The sequence below is a fragment of the Manacus candei genome, unplaced genomic scaffold, assembly GCF_025592945.1.
Source record: "Manacus candei isolate 608988 ecotype Guabito, Panama unplaced genomic scaffold, ASM2559294v1 h1tg000262l, whole genome shotgun sequence".
NCBI lineage: Eukaryota > Metazoa > Chordata > Aves > Passeriformes > Pipridae > Manacus > Manacus candei.
In genome coordinates, this window is record NW_026138310.1 from 349,144 (window position 1) to 369,332 (window position 20,189).

Consider the following 20,189-nt stretch of genomic DNA (forward strand, 5'->3'; position numbering starts at 1 on the left):
TATTAGTCCCGTGTCCTGATTTTAATTTTTTCAGGCTCCTCTCCTGTTTTTAATTTTTTTAGGCTCTTCTCCTGATTGTAATTTTTTTAGGCTCTTCTCTTGATTTTAATTCTCTTAGGTTCTTCTCCTGATTTTAATTCTCTTGGGCTCTCCTCCTGATTTTTATATTTTTAGACTCTTCTCCTGATTTTCATTTTTTTTAGGCTCTTCCCCTGATTTTCATTTTTTTTTTAGGCTCTTCTCCTGATTTTAATTCTCTTAGGAGAAGAGCCTAGAGAATTAAAACCAGGAGAAGAGCCTAATTACACAAGTAAATTTTCAAACCACCAGCAATCACAAGCCAATTATCCGATTTCCCAAAAGAACTACACGAACAAATACGGTTATAAAACAAAAAAAAAATGCCATAAGTAAAAAATCGCATAGCAACAGTGCCCCCTGGTGACAGAGAAAAAGAATTGCACATATATTTGAGATGAAATACTGCCACTTGCTGACGGAAAACAGGAACTGCATTGAAAAAATTTTGAACAGCGCATGCGCAGTCGTTGGCAAAACGCCGGCGATCACGTGGTAAGTAAGGGCAGGCAGGAGAGGGACCGGCGACGCATGCGCAGTGGCTCTCGTGCCGGTGCAGCGCTCCCTGCTCGAGTTAAGGGCCGGTTCCGGCGGCAGGGCGGGACTCGCGGCCTCCCGTCTGTCCCGGGGTGTGCGGGGGGGGAATAACGTGAAGATTTCTTGGGGTGAAAGCGCAGAAATTAGCGAGGAGGGACGCTAATTTGGGTTAGGGTTAGGAGTTTCGGTCACCGGAAGTAGTGAGCGACCGGAAGTCCTCCAAGGCCCCGGCCCGGAAGTCCGCCAAGCCCATAGCAAAGATGGCGCCACCAGGACCGGAACGACCACACTAAAGATGGCGGCCCCGGCCCGGAAGTTCGCCAAGCCCACAGTAAAGATGGCGCCGCCAGGACCGGAACGACCACACTAAAGATGGCGGCCCCGGCCCGGAAGTTCGCCAAGCCCACAGTAAAGATGGCGCCGCCAGGACCGGAACGACCACACTAAAGATGGCGGCGAGAGGCTTCCGCCGCGACCCGGACCCCCACCCCGCGCCCGCAGCGCCGTCTCGCCGCGCTGCTTCCCGCTGCGGGGACAGGGCGGGGCGCTCGGCGGCGCCGGGCGCGGGCGGCAGGTTCGTGGGCGGCGGCAGGCACCGGCGCCGGCAGCCCCCGTCTCGGGGCCGCGGCGCGCGAGGACCGCATGGCGCGCACGTCGCGCCGCCCTCTCGCCCCGCTCCGCTCCCGCTCCCGCCCCTGCCCCCGCTTCTGCCCCGCTCGCTCCCGCCGTGCCCTGGAGATGCTATCGGGGCTGCGCCGCCGCCTTCCCCCCCCGGAAGCGACCCACGGCGGCAGATTCGACGGAGATCGACCCCGGGGTAAGCTGGGCGCGTCCAAAGGCGCCGCGGGTCTCGCCAAGGAGGGGAGGGGGGGGGGGAGGCGCGCGGCTGCAGTACCGCTCCCGGCCGTGTCCGCCAGGCGGCGACTGTGAGGCAGGGCCCGGCGCTCGGCGGCGCTCTTGCAAGCGACGCCCCTGGCAAAGCGGCGCTGCTTGGGCACTGCCGGCCTTCCCCCGGAGTGCCCGGGCTGGCCCAGCACCTGGCCGAACCTCTTAGGGAAGAGGCAAGGAACAACTGCGCTTCTTCTGCCCTTTCTTTAGCCCGGGACTGGAACACAGACAAAATCAAGGGGCTCTTGGACCTGTGCAGGCTCCGAGCAGTTTTCAGCCTTCCTTAGCAGGGCATTCTCACCCTCCGAAAAGCTGAAAGGCTTTAACAGCTGGACACGCGCCTGCAGCTGTGCAGATTAATGTAGTTTCTTTTAGGAAATGAAGGGGAAGTTTTCCTGTTGGGAGCCTAAATACCGAGTCTACTCTGCTTTTTCAATCAGGTGACGAAGCTTAGGGAAGAAAAGACCAAAGGCCTCGAGGTGAGTACATTCTACCGAGTTCTGCTTTTCTGGCATCGGTTTGGGAAAATCACGTGAAATTCTAAAAAGCTTCTCTCCGTGTTTTCTAGTTGTTTTTTCAGCCTTGCTCTAAGTTTCATGTAGAAAAGGGCATAGAATTATTAGAACAGACAAACTAGACTTCCTCGGGAGAGATGGAAGAAAAGTCTGCTGATTCCAGTTCTGCTTTTCTTGTCTTCCCTTCGACTGTCGTTTTCTCTCCCCTGCTGTTCAAATAGGCTGCAGTTAATTGCTCTGCTGAAGAGTTTGCTGTCCTAAGTGTCTGTCAAATTGATGCCTTCAACTCAAGACAGCACCTGCTCCTTAGTTACAAAAAGTTCCTCACAGGAAATGTTCAGGCGTGCCCATAAATCTCCTCGCTGTTTGTTTGGGAGAACAGGCTTTTCTCGTCTGTAACAGAACAGTCGTGTCATCTGCTCTGGAATGCTGGTGGCAATCTAGTCAGAAGAGGACCCCGTGCTTCACTAATTTTCCCTTTTTGTTGTTGGGGGTGACTTCTTCCCAGGCATGTTATTCTTGACCCCCCGGGGCAAACGGAGGTGTCAGCGTCAGGAGCCATCCTAACTGAGGCCCTGGGAGGTCAGTGCTTTTTGTGGGACTGGACGGTGAAGCTGTCTGTGGGAATGACCTGGCTATGGCTCAGGGTAGTCCTAATTAAGGTGTCTTTTACTCCGTGTTCCCAGGCTGCCTCTTTCCCTTCGGTCGCCGTGGGACGCCTCTGGCAGGACTAACCCTGTGGCTTTTATGTCCAACGTGCTGTGCTGTGTGTGCCTGCAGGTAAGAAAAGCTGGGAGTGCAGTCCCTCTGCTTTGGTTGCTGTGTCTCTTTGGGAGTGATTTTGGAGGGGAATCCCAGAGCGATTTGGTTTGAAGGGGACCTTCAAAGGCCAGCCTGTCTTCCGTGGGCAGGGACACCTTCCACTGTCCCCGGTTGCTGCGAGTCCCGTCCAGCCTGGCCTGGAACACTTGCAGGGATGGGGCAGGCTCAGCTTCCCTGTGCAGTGTGCTCTGATATCTCTCCACTGGCATCCTGAAAAATTTTGTCAGCACGTTTTGTGTGACAATGGTAAGCGGGACCTGGGTGAAAATTGGGGTTCTCTGAGGTGCAGAGGGAAAGAATTCTCCTTTGAAGTCCAATGTAATTCAGTTTTGCACGAGTCTTGTCTGACTTATGTTTGAATTGCTTTCTATTCTAGGCAGTTCTTTTAAATTAAACTTTTGTGTCTCCCCCCCAGTATCTTGTACAAGACAAAGCTACCTTTCCTCGTGGGAACGGACTGGCCGGGCTTTGGCAATCTGGCCCCTCGAAAGACTAAGTGACCTCTTCCAACAGGGGAAGACTTTCTGGCAAGCGGTGCCAGGAAGAACTGGAGTTTCTGGAGAATAAAAGCTGGAAGCGTGCCCCTGAAAATCCCCAGCCCTGGGTGGTCAGTGGTCTGACTTGCACGGACCGGTGGCCTTGGCCAGGAGCGGTCCTGCGGGAAGCGCCTTTGCCCAGGCTGTAATTTTAATTTCCCTTGGATGCTTGGCAAAGCCCCTCTGGGTGAGCCCCAGTGCCTGGCAGGAGCAGAGCGGGCTTCCAGGGAGGTATTCACCTGGTCAGCGTCAGGAACCATCCTACCTGAGGCCTCGGTGAGTGCTTTTTGGACGACTGGACGGTGAAGCTGTCTGTGGGAATGACCTGGCTATGGCTCAGGGTAGTCCTAATTAAGGTGTCTTTTACTCCGTGTTCCCAGGCTGCCTCTTTCCCTTCGGTCGCCGTGGGTGTGCCGGACGCCTCTGGCAGGACTAACCCTGTGGCTTTTATGTCCAACGTGCTGTGCTGTGTGTGCCTGCAGGTAAGAAAAGCTGGGAGTGCAGTCCCTCTGCTTTGGTTGCTGTGTCTCTTTGGGAGTGATTTTGGAGGGGAATCCCAGAGCGATTTGGTTTGAAGGGGACCTTCAAAGGCCAGCCTGTCTTCCGTGGGCAGGGACACCTTCCGCTGTCCCCGGTTGCTGCGAGTCCCGTCCAGCCTGGCCTGGAACACTTGCAGGGATGGGGCAGGCTCAGCTTCCCTGTGCAGTGTGCTCTGATATCTCTCCACTGGCATCCTGAAAAATTTTGTCAGCACGTTTTGTGTGACAATGGTAAGCGGGACCTGGGTGAAAATTGGGGTTCTCGGAGGTGCAGAGGGAAAGAATTCTCCTTTGAAGTCCAATGTAATTCAGTTTTGCACGAGTCTTGTCTGACTTATGTTTGAATTGCTTTCTATTCTAGGCAGTTCTTTTAAATTAAACTTTTGTGTCTCCCCCCCAGTATCTTGTACAAGACAAAGCTACCTTTCCTCGTGGGAACGGACTGGCCGGGCTTTGGCAATCTGGCCCCTCGAAAGACTAAGTGACCTCTTCCAACAGGGGAAGACTTTCTGGCAAGCGGTGCCAGGAAGAACTGGAGTTTCTGGAGAATAAAAGCTGGAAGCGAGCCCCTGAAAATCCCCAGCCCTGGGTGGTCAGTGGTCTGACTTGCACGGACCGGTGGCCTTGGCCAGGAGCGGTCCTGCGGGAAGCGCCTTTGCCCAGGCTGTAATTTTAATTTCCCTTGGATGCTTGGCAAAGCCCCTCTGGGTGAGCCCCAGTGCCTGGCAGGAGCAGAGCGGGCTTCCAGGGAGGTATTCACCTGGTCAGCGTCAGGAACCATCCTACCTGAGGCCTCGGTGAGTGCTTTTTGGACGACTGGACGGTGAAGCTGTCTGTGGGAATGACCTGGCTATGGCTCAGGGTAGTCCTAATTAAGGTGTCTTTTACTCCGTGTTCCCAGGCTCCCTCTTTCCCTTCGGTCGCCGTGGGTGTGCCGGACGCCTCTGGCAGGACTAACCCTGTGGCTTTTATGTCCAACGTGCTGTGCTGTGTGTGCCTGCAGGTAAGAAAAGCTGGGAGTGCAGTCCCTCTGCTTTGGTTGCTGTGTCTCTTTGGGAGTGATTTTGGAGGGGAATCCCAGAGCGATTTGGTTTGAAGGGGACCTTCAAAGGCCAGCCTGTCTTCCGTGGGCAGGGACACCTTCCGCTGTCCCCGGTTGCTGCGAGTCCCGTCCAGCCTGGCCTGGAACACTTGCAGGGATGGGGCAGGCTCAGCTTCCCTGTGCAGTGTGCTCTAATAGCTCTCCACTGGCATCGTGAAAAATGTTGTCAGCGTGTTTTGTTGGACGACGGTAAGCAGGACCTGGGTGAAAAGGACATTCTCTGAGGTGCTGGGAGAAGGAGGACTCGTGCGGGCACCTCCAGAGACAGCGGGAACGGGAGCGTGCTGCGGAGGAGGGAAATTCCAGGGGGTGGGTGCCGAGAAATTTGGCCTTCCCTCGCCCTGTGCTCTGCACTTAGCAGTGGGTCAAGTGCAGAAGTTTCCTGGGGACCCTGGGAAATGATGCCGGGTCTGCCAAGAAAAGTGGGGCCAAAGGAGCAGGACCTGGGTCTGCCAGCGTGGGAGAAACAAGGGACGGGTCATCCTCTGCCTCCAGGAGGGAGGGCAGCAGGAAAGGCCACGGACTAAAGCACTGAAGTGCCGTTCCCCAGGGAGCCCCTGCCCAGACCTGAACTTGCTTCTGCACTTGCTGTCCCTTTCCCAGCGGAGCCGAAGCGTCGGGTGCCGCTGCCGGGGGGATGGAGCTGCCAAGGACAAGCTGGGAGGGTGTTTGCCAGGGAAGGGGGTAGAAGGAGCTCTTGATGTGCTTTTTTTACTTCTTCATCCCACAGAATTGCCACGAGAGGAAATACTTCAGAGGGGCTTCCCTCCAGATAAGGCCTGAAGATGCCAGGAGGTTTCAGCCGGGAGGAAAGGAGCTGTGGAAGAAAAGCAGCCTAAAAACAGCCAGTGGGGATCATCAGGTTTTCCAGCCAAGAAGAACAAGGAGAGAGATGAGGGAATCGGGTTCCAATTCCTAATGCTTTGGTGGGTGCAGGAATGATTTCTGTGTGTTTTCCAGTCCCTTTGGATTCCTGGGATGATTTTAAAATGATGGCTTTAGCAATCAACTAAATCGCAGATGTTGTTTTTGAGAGGAAATGATGCCAAAGAAATGCAGAGTTTTGGGTCAGTTTTGGGGATGATTTGGGTCAGTTTTTGGGGTCAGTTTGGGGTCATTGTTTGGGGTGATTTGGGTCAGCTTTTGGGATGATTGGGGTCAGTTTTGGGTCAGCTTTTGGGATGATTGGGGTCAGGTTTTGGGGTCAGTTTTGGGTCAGCTTTTGGGGTGATTTGGGTCGGTTTTGGGTCAATTTTTGGGGAGCACTGGGTGTTACTGGGGGTTGTTGAGGAGCACTGGGTGTTACTGGGGTGTACTGGGGAGCACTGGGTGTTACTGAGGGTTGTTGGGGAGCACTGGGTGTTACTGGGGAGCACTGGGAGAGAAAATGAAAAATAAAGAGAATAAAAAATAAACGAAGTAAAGAAGGAAATATAAAAAAGAAAATTTAAAAAAAAAGGCAAAAAAACTAAAAAGGAAATAAAATGAAAATGAAATAAGAGAGAAAAAAAAAAAAAAGAAACCCCTTCTTGGGCACCCCGTTTCCTCTCCTCCCCCCCCCCCCCGAACCGTAAATTGCGGGGTCATCACCCCTAAAATGTGAGAAGGGGACCCCGAAATGTGGGTGAGGGAACCCCAGGGAGCCGGAAAAGTGGAGGGGGAGCCGCAGTAAGAAAGCGAAGCCGGGCGGTCGGGCGGCGGGGTGGGGGGGGGGCGCATGCGCAGTCGTTGGCAAGACGCCGGCGATCACGTGGTAAGTAAGGGCAGGCAGGAGAGGGACCGGCGACGCATGCGCAGTGGCTCTCGTGCCGGTGCAGCGCGCCCTGCTCGAGTTAAGGGCCGGTTCCGGCGGCAGGGCGGGACTCGCGGCCTCCCGTCTGTCCCGGGGTGTGCGGGGGGGGAATAACGTGAATTTCTCCTGATTTTAATTCTCTTGGGCTCTTGTCCTCATTTTAATTTTTTTAAGGCTCTTGTCCTGATTTTAATTCTCTTGGTTCAAACCATTTCCTAATAAGTCAGTTTTAATGAAGTGTTTTCCAGTCCCTTTGGATTCCTGAGATGATTTTAAAATGATGGCTTTAGCAATCAACTAAATCGCAGATGTTGTTTTTGAGAGGAAATGATGCCAAAGAAATGCAGAGAGAGAGCATGGAATCATCCTGGGATCCTGGAGTGGTTTGGGTTGGAAAGGATCTCAGGGATCATCTCCTTCCACCCCCTGCCACAGGCAGGGACACCTTCTAATAGACCTCCAGCCTGGCCTTGGCCACTTGCAGGGATGGGGCAGCCACAACTTCTCTGTGCCAGGCCACCTCCCCACCCTCCCAGGGAAGAATGTCTCCCTTCTGTGCAATCTTTCCCTTTCTTCTCTGCAGGAAGTGGGCTGGGACAAGGGAATTGGCTCCCACGAGGCCGAGGATCAGAGCGGGCTGTGCACAGGGGACAACTTCCACTTCCGAACGGGGAAGGGCCCCTTCGTGCCCACCCCTGGCAAACTGGGACAGAGTAACATCTGCCTGCAGCTGGCTGGAGTTCCCGTTGGCTCTGGGCTTTCAGCCCGCCGGGGCTGCGGCGGGAGCCGCGCGGAGGGAACGGGGGCCGGGGCCGCGCCGAGGGCCGGGGCCGGGCTGAGCGGGCGGGGCGGGGCCGCAGGGCCAGGCGGGCTGGGATTGGGCGGAGGCGCTCGAGTGCTGATTGGGCAGCGCTGCCAGCCCGCGGTATAAAGGGCCGGCGGGGCAGGTGGGGGCGGTTGTGTGTGGGGGCTGAGGGTGTGGCCCCGCTGCTGCCCGGGCTGCGGAGGGGAGAGCGCCTTGGCCGCTGGGTTTGTGCACCGGGGCAGCCGGGGGCGTTTAGGGGCGCCTTGTGCTGGGCGGCGGGGCCCGGGTAAGCCCCTTACCTGCCGGGTGCCCCCGGGGAGAGCCGTGGCATGGCTGTGGGTCCTGTGCTCTCTGGGTGTCTGAGGGTTTGCTTTGGGATCCCAAACCCTTTCCCCGTGCAGGGTTATGAGGCAAAGACTGCTTTAACTTGGTTTTTTGGTGCTGCGTTAATGCTTTTTGCTCGTTCTGTGTCCATTTGCAGCCTCGCTCGTGGTTTCCCCTGGTGTGGAGGCGAGTTGTGCTTCCTGCTGGGAGAGAGAACGGCCTTGGGAAGCTGCTCCATGAGCCACAGCTGTGCCGAGCCCGGCAGTCTGTCCAGGTAAGAGCAGGGCTTCTACTGCCCGTGAGGAGCTGGGTTTGCTGTTGGAAGATAGAATGTGCCTATGCCTTTAAATGCAAGGACAGGCAGAAGCCGGGAGGGACCCTGAGCAGGTTTGGTGGCACGACAGCAGTTTGAAAAGACCTTGACTGTGGGAGAAATGTCCAGGAAAACGATTCCTTTTTTGCAGGGAGGCAGTTTGCGAGGACAGGGGGGTTGCTGTGCTCTCTAGCAAAACTACTGCCCTTGGGATGTCCAGGGTGGGGAGATGTTGGCCACGTGTGGGCTGGAGCAAAGGTGTGTGGGTGCCTGTGTGTGACAGCCGTGGGTGTGCAGGAAGGGGGGTTCTGGTGCCATTGGAGCTGCCAGGGAGCCAAAAGGGGCACGGTTGTCTGAAAAAGGCAAAAAGTCTCAGTCTCTGTTGACACGTGTACCAAAGGAGATGCAAATTTTCCCTTTCTCGTTGCAGACTTCGCAAAGCTCCCCAGGAAAGGAAGCTTTATATTCCTCCCCAGCTTTATGCTAAAGGTTTCCTTCCTCCTGTCTCAGCACCCTTTCTGCTGTTGGGAGAGCACGAGGTGGATGGAGAGGATCCCCAGGCATCTGCAGGCACAAGGGACTCATACAACTGCGATTTTCCTCCAGCCCTCGTGAAAGGGACTTCCAGGATACTCTTGGGAATGTACCAGCTCTCCTGCTGGAGCTTTTCTATGGAATATTTGAACACAAAGGGTAAAACTAAAGTCAGGTCTGTTCTGGAGTATGTTACACTTGTGCAAAACTCCGTTCTTCTGTTTATTTTCTGTTCTGGAAAGAACAGTCTGGGGTTCCTGGGCACTTCCTATTGAGTGATTCCATGAAAATAATTTTGTACTGAAAGGGGAAAGGAGCTGTCTGTGGGAGGTCAGGTGTCCATGATAAAAGCTTTATGCTTTTCAGTCAGATAAGCCTTAAAATATCTCACAGTGTATAGGAATGCCTGGCTTCTAAAAGTCACCAGCTGAGTCTTAGAGGCTCCTTTGAAGAGCTGTTTTCAGGCAGGCAAATTGCCCCCCAGGAGGGACTCTGTGCCTGCTCTCCCGTGGCTCCAAGGGATCTCTGGCCCTTCACGCCGGCACCGAGATTTTCTCGGGAAGGGCCTCAGATCCCCGGACCAGTCTGGGACACAGGCAAGATCCCCCTGCATTTTGGGACCAAATTGGCCCCCTGGAGGGACAGTGCTGTTGGTGCCCCCCGGGTTGGGGCACCCCGAGGACTCCAGCGCGCACCGAAAGGATTATTCGGGGAGATCCTCGGGGTGCCCGGCCCTGGGGAGCTCAAAGCAAGGTCCCTGCCATGGATTCAGGCATTGCTGAGAGTATCCCAGGGGTCCCTGTCCCTGCTAGACAGGGAGCTCTCTAATGGGCTGTAATTGGGTTCTAAAAGCGGTGCTCCAAGTGCCAAAGAAGTGTGGGATTGGGATTAAGAAATGAGCAGTGAGGGTGCAGTTGGCTGTTTTCTCTGGAATGTGACTGTGAGAGCTGCAGGAGTGCCAGGTGTGTGTTCCAGTCCCCAGCATTTGGTTTGCACATGTCCTGCTCAGACACAAGTACAATTTCCTCAGTCCTGAACACAGCAGAATGAGAATTATGGACTGGCAGTGTTAAGGTGATTGGTGTGACAGGGGTCAAACTGGGAAAACATTGGGGAATTCCTCAGTTTGTGTTTTTGCCAAACTCACCCAAACCTCTGCTAGGAAGTGATGGGCTGGAAAAGTTGAGGCAGAAATGGAATTGAAAACTGGGGCTCTTGACACTGTAATTGCTGAAACTAAATGTGTCCAAGCAGCAGCTCTTGTTGTGCAGGGAATAACTCCTGTCAGCAGCAAGGCCCTGACTGAAGTGGCAGCTGCAGTTGTTCCTGTGGTGTGGGCCAGTGGAGCTGCAGGAGAGTGGAAGAGGGCAGAACCTGTAGGTATTACCCCTGATGTGGGATCTCTATGGGTAAGGCCAACCCAGTATCCTTTAAAATCAGAATGCCAGACTGGATTGGTTGCAGGAACAGCTAAATTGGCTCCTCCTGGTTTGCTTGTAGGACGTGAATGCAAGAACCTGCCAAGAAAACCAGTGGACAAGATGATTGATTAGTGCAGGACCTGAGAGAAGCACCTTGAATGACAACCTGGAGGAGTTTCCAGTATTGGATTTAAAAGATGGCCTTTGCATCTCCTTGAGCAAGGAAAGCCAAGAAAGCTTTGCTTTTGCAGGAGAAAATGGGGCAAGCAGGCAGGAAGAAGAGAAGCCCCGTGACTCCTCCCTGAGCCCCAGACAGCCCATGAACTGCCTTGCTGGGAATGGTGGGACGGGCTGGACTCTGCATTGCTCCCTCGGGATGTGTGGTAAGACTGTTATGGCGACTTTTTGAATAGATGGTGCAAGGGCAGCCTTTAAGCAGCTGAAGCATTCCCTGAGGAGAGCTCTGGGTCTGCCAGATGTGTCAGAACTGTTGGAAGCATCTTTGGTGGGGAGGGCAAACAAAGGCCAAGGTGTGCAGTGACCCCCCTGAGAAGGGACTTTCAGTTAATGGCATCCCTGATGGTGAACTTTGTGGGCTGTTCCCCCTGTAGGGCAGGTGATAGTCCCAGCTCCAGTTATGGGAAAAATGGTTAAAAGGGAGCCCCAAAAGCTGGAAGTCCTCCTGGAGGCTCCTGGCAAAGAGAGTTTGCTGCGTTCCCCCTGACAGAAGGACAGTGATAGCTTTTGAGTGCTGGTAGATCCTTTTAATAGATAGCCTTGAGTGTGTCCTTGTTGCACCAGTAGGACTTATCAAAGTCCCCATATTCCAGGAGATAGACACATTGAAGTTTAAAATATTCTTCCTAATCCTTTGTTGGCTTGAGGCTCTCCCCTCAGGAACTGCAGGAACTCCTGGTGCCGCCTGGGCCGATGGATTGGACGCCCCAGCCCCTCCGTTCCTGCCCGGCCACTGGGGCCGTGTCCAGTGGTGGCACTGCCAGCCCTGCAGGTGAAGTGGGAAGGGCCTTTGCAGGTCTGGTGGGTCACATTTATAGCAGGTAAAGTTGCAGTAAAAGGACCTGGGGTCTGTTATTCTTGAGTTCAGAAAGCTCCTTTTGATTGGTGAGCAGGACAAAGTGGATCCTTAAGAGTTCCCATCCGTGTTTGTGTCTCAGCCTGTGTTAGGATTCAGGGCTGTAGCTGTTGTTGTCACTGAGGAGTCAAACTGTGCTTTAAATAATGAGACCCTGGCCTGATGGCCCAGTGTTAAGAAAAAAGGGGGAATGCTCTCTGAGTGTTGAGATGTAACAAGGGCTAATCCTTTTTGCAGTGGGATGGAGCCTGGAAAGTGCACAGAGCTGAGCCCAGGGATTGAAAGGGACCAAGCAAGGGAGGTGAAGAAAGAAGGAAGAAGGGAAGTGAGGCAGCAGGCAAGCAGCACCAAGTTGCTGTGTAAGCAGGTGAGTTGTGTTGAGGTTCCTCAGGCAGGCACTGAGGACTTGGAGGGCTCCAGACAGAGCAGACCTGGGAAGGCCCTCGGTGAAGCCCCTCAGAAACCTGAAGCCCCTGGGCCTTTTGGGGAGCCTGAGCTATTGCAGCCCTGGGGATGGCTTTGGTTTCCTTCTCTCCTCAGAGTAAAACTCTGTGGGGGAGTCTGTGATCTCCCTGACTTTTGTGTCATAACTGAAACTTGGAAGGAAGTTGACCTTGTGTAGTTTCCCAACTGACTTGGCCGGGTTGAACCAGCAGTGCCAGATTGTTGTAGTGTGCAGGGTGTTGTTTGTGTCTGAGCAGTTTGGGGTTGATTTGCCAAGGGGAGCCATGGAATGTTATGGTGTTTTTGTCCCAATATTTGGAGGCAGTGCCCTGGATGAGTTGATTTCTGCCTCACTCCCTGATATCTGAGTTAGGAGATGTACCAAGAACTGGTAGTTTTTGCAGTGGGATGTTCCCTAGAAAGTGCATGGAGCTGAGCCAAGGAACTTAAAGGGACTGAGCAAGCAAAGTCAAGAAAGAATGAAGAAGGGAACTGAGGCAGCAGCCAAGCAGCACCAAGCTCCTCTACAACCAGGTGAGTTGTCTTGAAGTTGATAAGGTGGTCACTGAGAACTTTGGGGTCTGCAGGCACAGGTGACCACCAGAGACCCCCAATGGAGCCCCTCAGAGAACTTATAAGGGTTTGTGTAGATGGGAACAGGTGTTGGGAGTGTCCTGAATGTGCAACAGGAATGCAGGGAAGGAAAATGAACCCTCCTGTCATGCTGACCCCTCCCATCAGCTGCAGTGGAGACCCCTCCGTGTGCCCTTTGGGAGCGGATTGCCAGGACCCCCGTGGGGCTGGGATCATGGCAGGGTGTTGTAAGCAAGGAATGCCTGGCTTCTAAAAGTCACCAGCTGAGTCTTAGAGGCTCCTTTGAAGAGCTGAGTTCAGGCAGCAGAATTGCCCCCCAGGAGGGACTCTGTGCCTGCTCTCCCGTGGCTCCAAGGGATCTCTGGCCCTTCACGCCGGCACCGAGATTTTCTCGGGAAGGGCCTCAGATCTCCGGACCAGTCTGGGACACAGGCAAGATCCCCCTGCATTTTGGGACCAAATTGGCCCCTGGAGGGACAGTGCTGTTGGTGCCCCCCGGGTTGGGGCACCCCGAGGACTCCAGCGCGCACCGAAAGGATTATTCGGGGAGATCCTCGGGGTGCCCGGCCCTGGGGAGCTCAAAGCAAGGTCCCTGCCATGGATTCAGGCATTGCTGAGAGTATCCCAGGGGTCCCTGTCCCTGCTAGACAGGGAGCTCTCTAATGGGCTGTAATTGGGTTCTAAAAGCGGTGCTCCAAGTGCCAAAGAAGTGTGGGATTGGGATTAAGAAATGAGCAGTGAGGGTGCAATTGGCTGTTTTCTCTGGAATGTGACTGTGAGAGCTGCAGGAGTGCCAGGTGTGTGTTCCAGTCCCCAGCATTTGGTTTGCACATGTCCTGCTCAGACACAAGTACAATTTCCTCAGTCCTGAACACAGCAGAATGAGAATTATGGACTGGCAGTGTTAAGGTGATTGGTGTGACAGGGGTCAAACTGGGAAAACATTGGGGAATTCCTCAGTTTGTGTTTTTGCCAAACTCACCCAAACCTCTGCTAGGAAGTGATGGGCTGGAAAAGTTGAGGCAGAAATGGAATTGAAAACTGGGGCTCTTGACACTGTAATTGCTGAAACTAAATGTGTCCAAGCAGCAGCTCTTGTTGTGCAGGGAATAACTCCTGTCAGCAGCAAGGCCCTGACTGAAGTGGCAGCTGCAGTTGTTCCTGTGGTGTGGGCCAGTGGAGCTGCAGGAGAGTGGAAGAGGGCAGAACCTGTAGGTATTACCCCTGATGTGGGATCTCTATGGGTAAGGCCAACCCAGTATCCTTTAAAATCAGAATGCCAGACTGGATTGGTTGCAGGAACAGCTAAATTGGCTCCTCCTGGTTTGCTTGTAGGACGTGAATGCAAGAACCTGCCAAGAAAACCAGTGGACAAGATGATTGATTAGTGCAGGACCTGAGAGAAGCACCTTGAATGACAACCTGGAGGAGTTTCCAGTATTGGATTTAAAAGATGGCCTTTGCATCTCCTTGAGCAAGGAAAGCCAAGAAAGCTTTGCTTTTGCAGGAGAAAATGGGGCAAGCAGGCAGGAAGAAGAGAAGCCCCGTGACTCCTCCCTGAGCCCCAGACAGCCCATGAACTGCCTTGCTGGGAATGGTGGGACGGGCTGGACTCTGCATTGCTCCCTCGGGATGTGTGGTAAGACTGTTATGGCGACTTTTTGAATAGATGGTGCAAGGGCAGCCTTTAAGCAGCTGAAGCATTCCCTGAGGAGAGCTCTGGGTCTGCCAGATGTGTCAGAACTGTTGGAAGCATCTTTGGTGGGGAGGGCAAACAAAGGCCAAGGTGTGCAGTGACCCCCCTGAGAAGGGACTTTCAGTTAATGGCATCCCTGATGGTGAACTTTGTGGGCTGTTCCCCCTGTAGGGCAGGTGATAGTCCCAGCTCCAGTTATGGGAAAAATGGTTAAAAGGGAGCCCCAAAAGCTGGAAGTCCTCCTGGAGGCTCCTGGCAAAGAGAGTTTGCTGCGTTCCCCCTGACAGAAGGACAGTGATAGCTTTTGAGTGCTGGTAGATCCTTTTAATAGATAGCCTTGAGTGTGTCCTTGTTGCACCAGTAGGACTTATCAAAGTCCCCATATTCCAGGAGATAGACACATTGAAGTTTAAAATATTCTTCCTAATCCTTTGTTGGCTTGAGGCTCTCCCCTCAGGAACTGCAGGAACTCCTGGTGCCGCCTGGGCCGATGGATTGGACGCCCCAGCCCCTCCGTTCCTGCCCGGCCACTGGGGCCGTGTCCAGTGGTGGCACTGCCAGCCCTGCAGGTGAAGTGGGAAGGGCCTTTGCAGGTCTGGTGGGTCACATTTATAGCAGGTAAAGTTGCAGTAAAAGGACCTGGGGTCTGTTATTCTTGAGTTCAGAAAGCTCCTTTTGATTGGTGAGCAGGACAAAGTGGATCCTTAAGAGTTCCCATCCGTGTTTGTGTCTCAGCCTGTGTTAGGATTCAGGGCTGTAGCTGTTGTTGTCACTGAGGAGTCAAACTGTGCTTTAAATAATGAGACCCTGGCCTGATGGCCCAGTGTTAAGAAAAAAGGGGGAATGCTCTCTGAGTGTTGAGATGTAACAAGGGCTAATCCTTTTTGCAGTGGGATGGAGCCTGGAAAGTGCACAGAGCTGAGCCCAGGGATTGAAAGGGACCAAGCAAGGGAGGTGAAGAAAGAAGGAAGAAGGGAAGTGAGGCAGCAGGCAAGCAGCACCAAGTTGCTGTGTAAGCAGGTGAGTTGTGTTGAGGTTCCTCAGGCAGGCACTGAGGACTTGGAGGGCTCCAGACAGAGCAGACCTGGGAAGGCCCTCGGTGAAGCCCCTCAGAAACCTGAAGCCCCTGGGCCTTTTGGGGAGCCTGAGCTATTGCAGCCCTGGGGATGGCTTTGGTTTCCTTCTCTCCTCAGAGTAAAACTCTGTGGGGGAGTCTGTGATCTCCCTGACTTTTGTGTCATAACTGAAACTTGGAAGGAAGTTGACCTTGTGTAGTTTCCCAACTGACTTGGCCGGGTTGAACCAGCAGTGCCAGATTGTTGTAGTGTGCAGGGTGTTGTTTGTGTCTGAGCAGTTTGGGGTTGATTTGCCAAGGGGAGCCATGGAATGTTATGGTGTTTTTGTCCCAATATTTGGAGGCAGTGCCCTGGATGAGTTGATTTCTGCCTCACTCCCTGATATCTGAGTTAGGAGATGTACCAAGAACTGGTAGTTTTTGCAGTGGGATGTTCCCTAGAAAGTGCATGGAGCTGAGCCAAGGAACTTAAAGGGACTGAGCAAGCAAAGTCAAGAAAGAATGAAGAAGGGAACTGAGGCAGCAGCCAAGCAGCACCAAGCTCCTCTACAACCAGGTGAGTTGTCTTGAAGTTGATAAGGTGGTCACTGAGAACTTTGGGGTCTGCAGGCACAGGTGACCACCAGAGACCCCCAATGGAGCCCCTCAGAGAACTTATAAGGGTTTGTGTAGATGGGAACAGGTGTTGGGAGTGTCCTGAATGTGCAACAGGAATGCAGGGAAGGAAAATGAACCCTCCTGTCATGCTGACCCCTCCCATCAGCTGCAGTGGAGACCCCTCCGTGTGCCCTTTGGGAGCGGATTGCCAGGACCCCCGTGGGGCTGGGATCATGGCAGGGTGTTGTAAGCAAGGAATGCCTGGCTTCTAAAAGTCACCAGCTGAGTCTTAGAGGCTCCTTTGAAGAGCTGAGTTCAGGCAGCAGAATTGCCCCCCAGGAGGGACTCTGTGCCTGCTCTCCCGTGGCTCCAAGGGATCTCTGGCCCTTCACGCCGGCACCGAGATTTTCTCGGGAAGGGCCTCAGATCTCCGGACCAGTCTGGGACACAGGCAAGATCCCCCTGCATTTTGGGACCAAATTGGCCCCTGGAGGGACAGTGCTGTTGGTGCCCCCCGGGTTGGGGCACCCCGAGGACTCCAGCGCGCACCGAAAGGATTATTCGGGGAGATCCTCGGGGTGCCCGGCCCTGGGGAGCTCAAAGCAAGGTCCCTGCCATGGATTCAGGCATTGCTGAGAGTATCCCAGGGGTCCCTGTCCCTGCTAGACAGGGAGCTCTCTAATGGGCTGTAATTGGGTTCTAAAAGCGGTGCTCCAAGTGCCAAAGAAGTGTGGGATTGGGATTAAGAAATGAGCAGTGAGGGTGCAATTGGCTGTTTTCTCTGGAATGTGACTGTGAGAGCTGCAGGAGTGCCAGGTGTGTGTTCCAGTCCCCAGCATTTGGTTTGCACATGTCCTGCTCAGACACAAGTACAATTTCCTCAGTCCTGAACACAGCAGAATGAGAATTATGGACTGGCAGTGTTAAGGTGATTGGTGTGACAGGGGTCAAACTGGGAAAACATTGGGGAATTCCTCAGTTTGTGTTTTTGCCAAACTCACCCAAACCTCTGCTAGGAAGTGATGGGCTGGAAAAGTTGAGGCAGAAATGGAATTGAAAACTGGGGCTCTTGACACTGTAATTGCTGAAACTAAATGTGTCCAAGCAGCAGCTCTTGTTGTGCAGGGAATAACTCCTGTCAGCAGCAAGGCCCTGACTGAAGTGGCAGCTGCAGTTGTTCCTGTGGTGTGGGCCAGTGGAGCTGCAGGAGAGTGGAAGAGGGCAGAACCTGTAGGTATTACCCCTGATGTGGGATCTCTATGGGTAAGGCCAACCCAGTATCCTTTAAAATCAGAATGCCAGACTGGATTGGTTGCAGGAACAGCTAAATTGGCTCCTCCTGGTTTGCTTGTAGGACGTGAATGCAAGAACCTGCCAAGAAAACCAGTGGACAAGATGATTGATTAGTGCAGGACCTGAGAGAAGCACCTTGAATGACAACCTGGAGGAGTTTCCAGTATTGGATTTAAAAGATGGCCTTTGCATCTCCTTGAGCAAGGAAAGCCAAGAAAGCTTTGCTTTTGCAGGAGAAAATGGGGCAAGCAGGCAGGAAGAAGAGAAGCCCCGTGACTCCTCCCTGAGCCCCAGACAGCCCATGAACTGCCTTGCTGGGAATGGTGGGACGGGCTGGACTCTGCATTGCTCCCTCGGGATGTGTGGTAAGACTGTTATGGCGACTTTTTGAATAGATGGTGCAAGGGCAGCCTTTAAGCAGCTGAAGCATTCCCTGAGGAGAGCTCTGGGTCTGCCAGATGTGTCAGAACTGTTGGAAGCATCTTTGGTGGGGAGGGCAAACAAAGGCCAAGGTGTGCAGTGACCCCCCTGAGAAGGGACTTTCAGTTAATGGCATCCCTGATGGTGAACTTTGTGGGCTGTTCCCCCTGTAGGGCAGGTGATAGTCCCAGCTCCAGTTATGGGAAAAATGGTTAAAAGGGAGCCCCAAAAGCTGGAAGTCCTCCTGGAGGCTCCTGGCAAAGAGAGTTTGCTGCGTTCCCCCTGACAGAAGGACAGTGATAGCTTTTGAGTGCTGGTAGATCCTTTTAATAGATAGCCTTGAGTGTGTCCTTGTTGCACCAGTAGGACTTATCAAAGTCCCCATATTCCAGGAGATAGACACATTGAAGTTTAAAATATTCTTCCTAATCCTTTGTTGGCTTGAGGCTCTCCCCTCAGGAACTGCAGGAACTCCTGGTGCCGCCTGGGCCGATGGATTGGACGCCCCAGCCCCTCCGTTCCTGCCCGGCCACTGGGGCCGTGTCCAGTGGTGGCACTGCCAGCCCTGCAGGTGAAGTGGGAAGGGCCTTTGCAGGTCTGGTGGGTCACATTTATAGCAGGTAAAGTTGCAGTAAAAGGACCTGGGGTCTGTTATTCTTGAGTTCAGAAAGCTCCTTTTGATTGGTGAGCAGGACAAAGTGGATCCTTAAGAGTTCCCATCCGTGTTTGTGTCTCAGCCTGTGTTAGGATTCAGGGCTGTAGCTGTTGTTGTCACTGAGGAGTCAAACTGTGCTTTAAATAATGAGACCCTGGCCTGATGGCCCAGTGTTAAGAAAAAAGGGGGAATGCTCTCTGAGTGTTGAGATGTAACAAGGGCTAATCCTTTTTGCAGTGGGATGGAGCCTGGAAAGTGCACAGAGCTGAGCCCAGGGATTGAAAGGGACCAAGCAAGGGAGGTGAAGAAAGAAGGAAGAAGGGAAGTGAGGCAGCAGGCAAGCAGCACCAAGTTGCTGTGTAAGCAGGTGAGTTGTGTTGAGGTTCCTCAGGCAGGCACTGAGGACTTGGAGGGCTCCAGACAGAGCAGACCTGGGAAGGCCCTCGGTGAAGCCCCTCAGAAACCTGAAGCCCCTGGGCCTTTTGGGGAGCCTGAGCTATTGCAGCCCTGGGGATGGCTTTGGTTTCCTTCTCTCCTCAGAGTAAAACTCTGTGGGGGAGTCTGTGATCTCCCTGACTTTTGTGTCATAACTGAAACTTGGAAGGAAGTTGACCTTGTGTAGTTTCCCAACTGACTTGGCCGGGTTGAACCAGCAGTGCCAGATTGTTGTAGTGTGCAGGGTGTTGTTTGTGTCTGAGCAGTTTGGGGTTGATTTGCCAAGGGGAGCCATGGAATGTTATGGTGTTTTTGTCCCAATATTTGGAGGCAGTGCCCTGGATGAGTTGATTTCTGCCTCACTCCCTGATATCTGAGTTAGGAGATGTACCAAGAACTGGTAGTTTTTGCAGTGGGATGTTCCCTAGAAAGTGCATGGAGCTGAGCCAAGGAACTTAAAGGGACTGAGCAAGCAAAGTCAAGAAAGAATGAAGAAGGGAACTGAGGCAGCAGCCAAGCAGCACCAAGCTCCTCTACAACCAGGTGAGTTGTCTTGAAGTTGATAAGGTGGTCACTGAGAACTTTGGGGTCTGCAGGCACAGGTGACCACCAGAGACCCCCAATGGAGCCCCTCAGAGAACTTATAAGGGTTTGTGTAGATGGGAACAGGTGTTGGGAGTGTCCTGAATGTGCAACAGGAATGCAGGGAAGGAAAATGAACCCTCCTGTCATGCTGACCCCTCCCATCAGCTGCAGTGGAGACCCCTCCGTGTGCCCTTTGGGAGCGGATTGCCAGGACCCCCGTGGGGCTGGGATCATGGCAGGGTGTTGTAAGCAAGGAATGCCTGGCTTCTAAAAGTCACCAGCTGAGTCTTAGAGGCTCCTTTGAAGAGCTGTTTTCAGGCAGGCAAATTGCCCCCCAGGAGGGACTCTGTGCCTGCTCTCCCGTGGCTCCAAGGGATCTCTGGCCCTTCACGCCGGCACCGAGATTTTCTCGGGAAGGGCCTCAGATCCCCGGACCAGTCTGGGACACAGGCAAGATCCCCCTGCATTTTGGGACCAAATTGGCCCCCTGGAGGGACAGTGCTGTTGGTGCCCCCCGGGTTGGGGCACCCCGAGGACTCCAGCGCGCACCGAAAGGATTATTCGGGGAGATCCTCGGGGTGCCCGGCCCTGGGGAGCTCAAAGCAAGGTCCCTGCCATGGATTCAGGCATTGCTGAGAGTATCCCAGGGGTCCCTGTCCCTGCTAGACAGGGAGCTCTCTAATGGGCTGTAATTGGGTTCTAAAAGCGGTGCTCCAAGTGCCAAACAAGTGTGGGATTGGGATTAAGAAATGAGCAGTGAGGGTGCAATTGGCTGTTTTCTCTGGAATGTGACTGTGAGAGCTGCAGGAGTGCCAGGTGTGTGTTCCAGTCCCCAGCATTTGGTTTGCACATGTCCTGCTCAGACACAGGTCCAACTTGCTCAGTCCTTAACCCAAGAGAGGGAGAATTATGGACTGGCAGTGTTAAGGTGATTGGTGTGACAGGGGTCAAACTGGGAAAACATTGGGGAATTCCTCAGTTGGTCTGTTTGCCAAACTAACCCAAACCTGTGCTAGGAAGAGATGGACTGGGGTCTCTGATCTCCTGGGCAGTTGTTTTGCATGACCCTGGGAGCCTCTGGGATTAGACTGGCCTG

General features: G+C 53.7%; 1 protein-coding gene and 2 long non-coding RNA genes across 9 annotated transcripts; all 3 read left to right on the forward strand.

Annotated features, from left to right (window-relative positions):
• The first annotated feature begins 788 nt into the window (after positions 1-788).
• On the forward strand, positions 789-6,071 carry LOC127464719 (uncharacterized). 7 transcript variants are annotated; one of them, XR_007901538.1, is made up of 10 exons: positions 789-1,432; positions 1,944-1,982; positions 2,527-2,600; positions 2,705-2,798; positions 3,256-3,652; positions 3,757-3,858; positions 4,414-4,712; positions 4,817-4,918; positions 5,050-5,206; positions 5,748-6,071. It is a non-coding gene; the product is annotated as an uncharacterized LOC127464719 (long non-coding RNA). The 7 variants fall into 7 exon arrangements; XR_007901536.1 differs by lacking the exon at positions 5,050-5,206 and having other exon boundaries at positions 794-1,432; XR_007901541.1 differs by lacking the exons at positions 4,414-4,712; positions 4,817-4,918; positions 5,050-5,206 and having other exon boundaries at positions 802-1,432.
• A 1,464-nt stretch (positions 6,072-7,535) lies between these two features.
• On the forward strand, positions 7,536-14,911 carry LOC127464718 (uncharacterized). Its single transcript, XM_051775192.1, has 5 exons — positions 7,536-7,756; positions 8,096-8,212; positions 8,682-8,944; positions 13,845-13,976; positions 14,478-14,911. Exons 2-5 carry the CDS (start codon positions 8,175-8,177, stop codon positions 14,690-14,692), a joined length of 648 nt encoding a protein of 215 aa, XP_051631152.1. The 5' UTR covers positions 7,536-7,756; positions 8,096-8,174; the 3' UTR covers positions 14,693-14,911.
• Positions 14,912-17,371: 2,460 nt separating this feature from the next.
• On the forward strand, positions 17,372-19,902 carry LOC127464722 (uncharacterized). Its single transcript, XR_007901545.1, has 3 exons — positions 17,372-17,989; positions 18,311-18,440; positions 18,922-19,902. It is a non-coding gene; the product is annotated as an uncharacterized LOC127464722 (long non-coding RNA).
• The last annotated feature ends 287 nt before the right edge of the window (positions 19,903-20,189 follow it).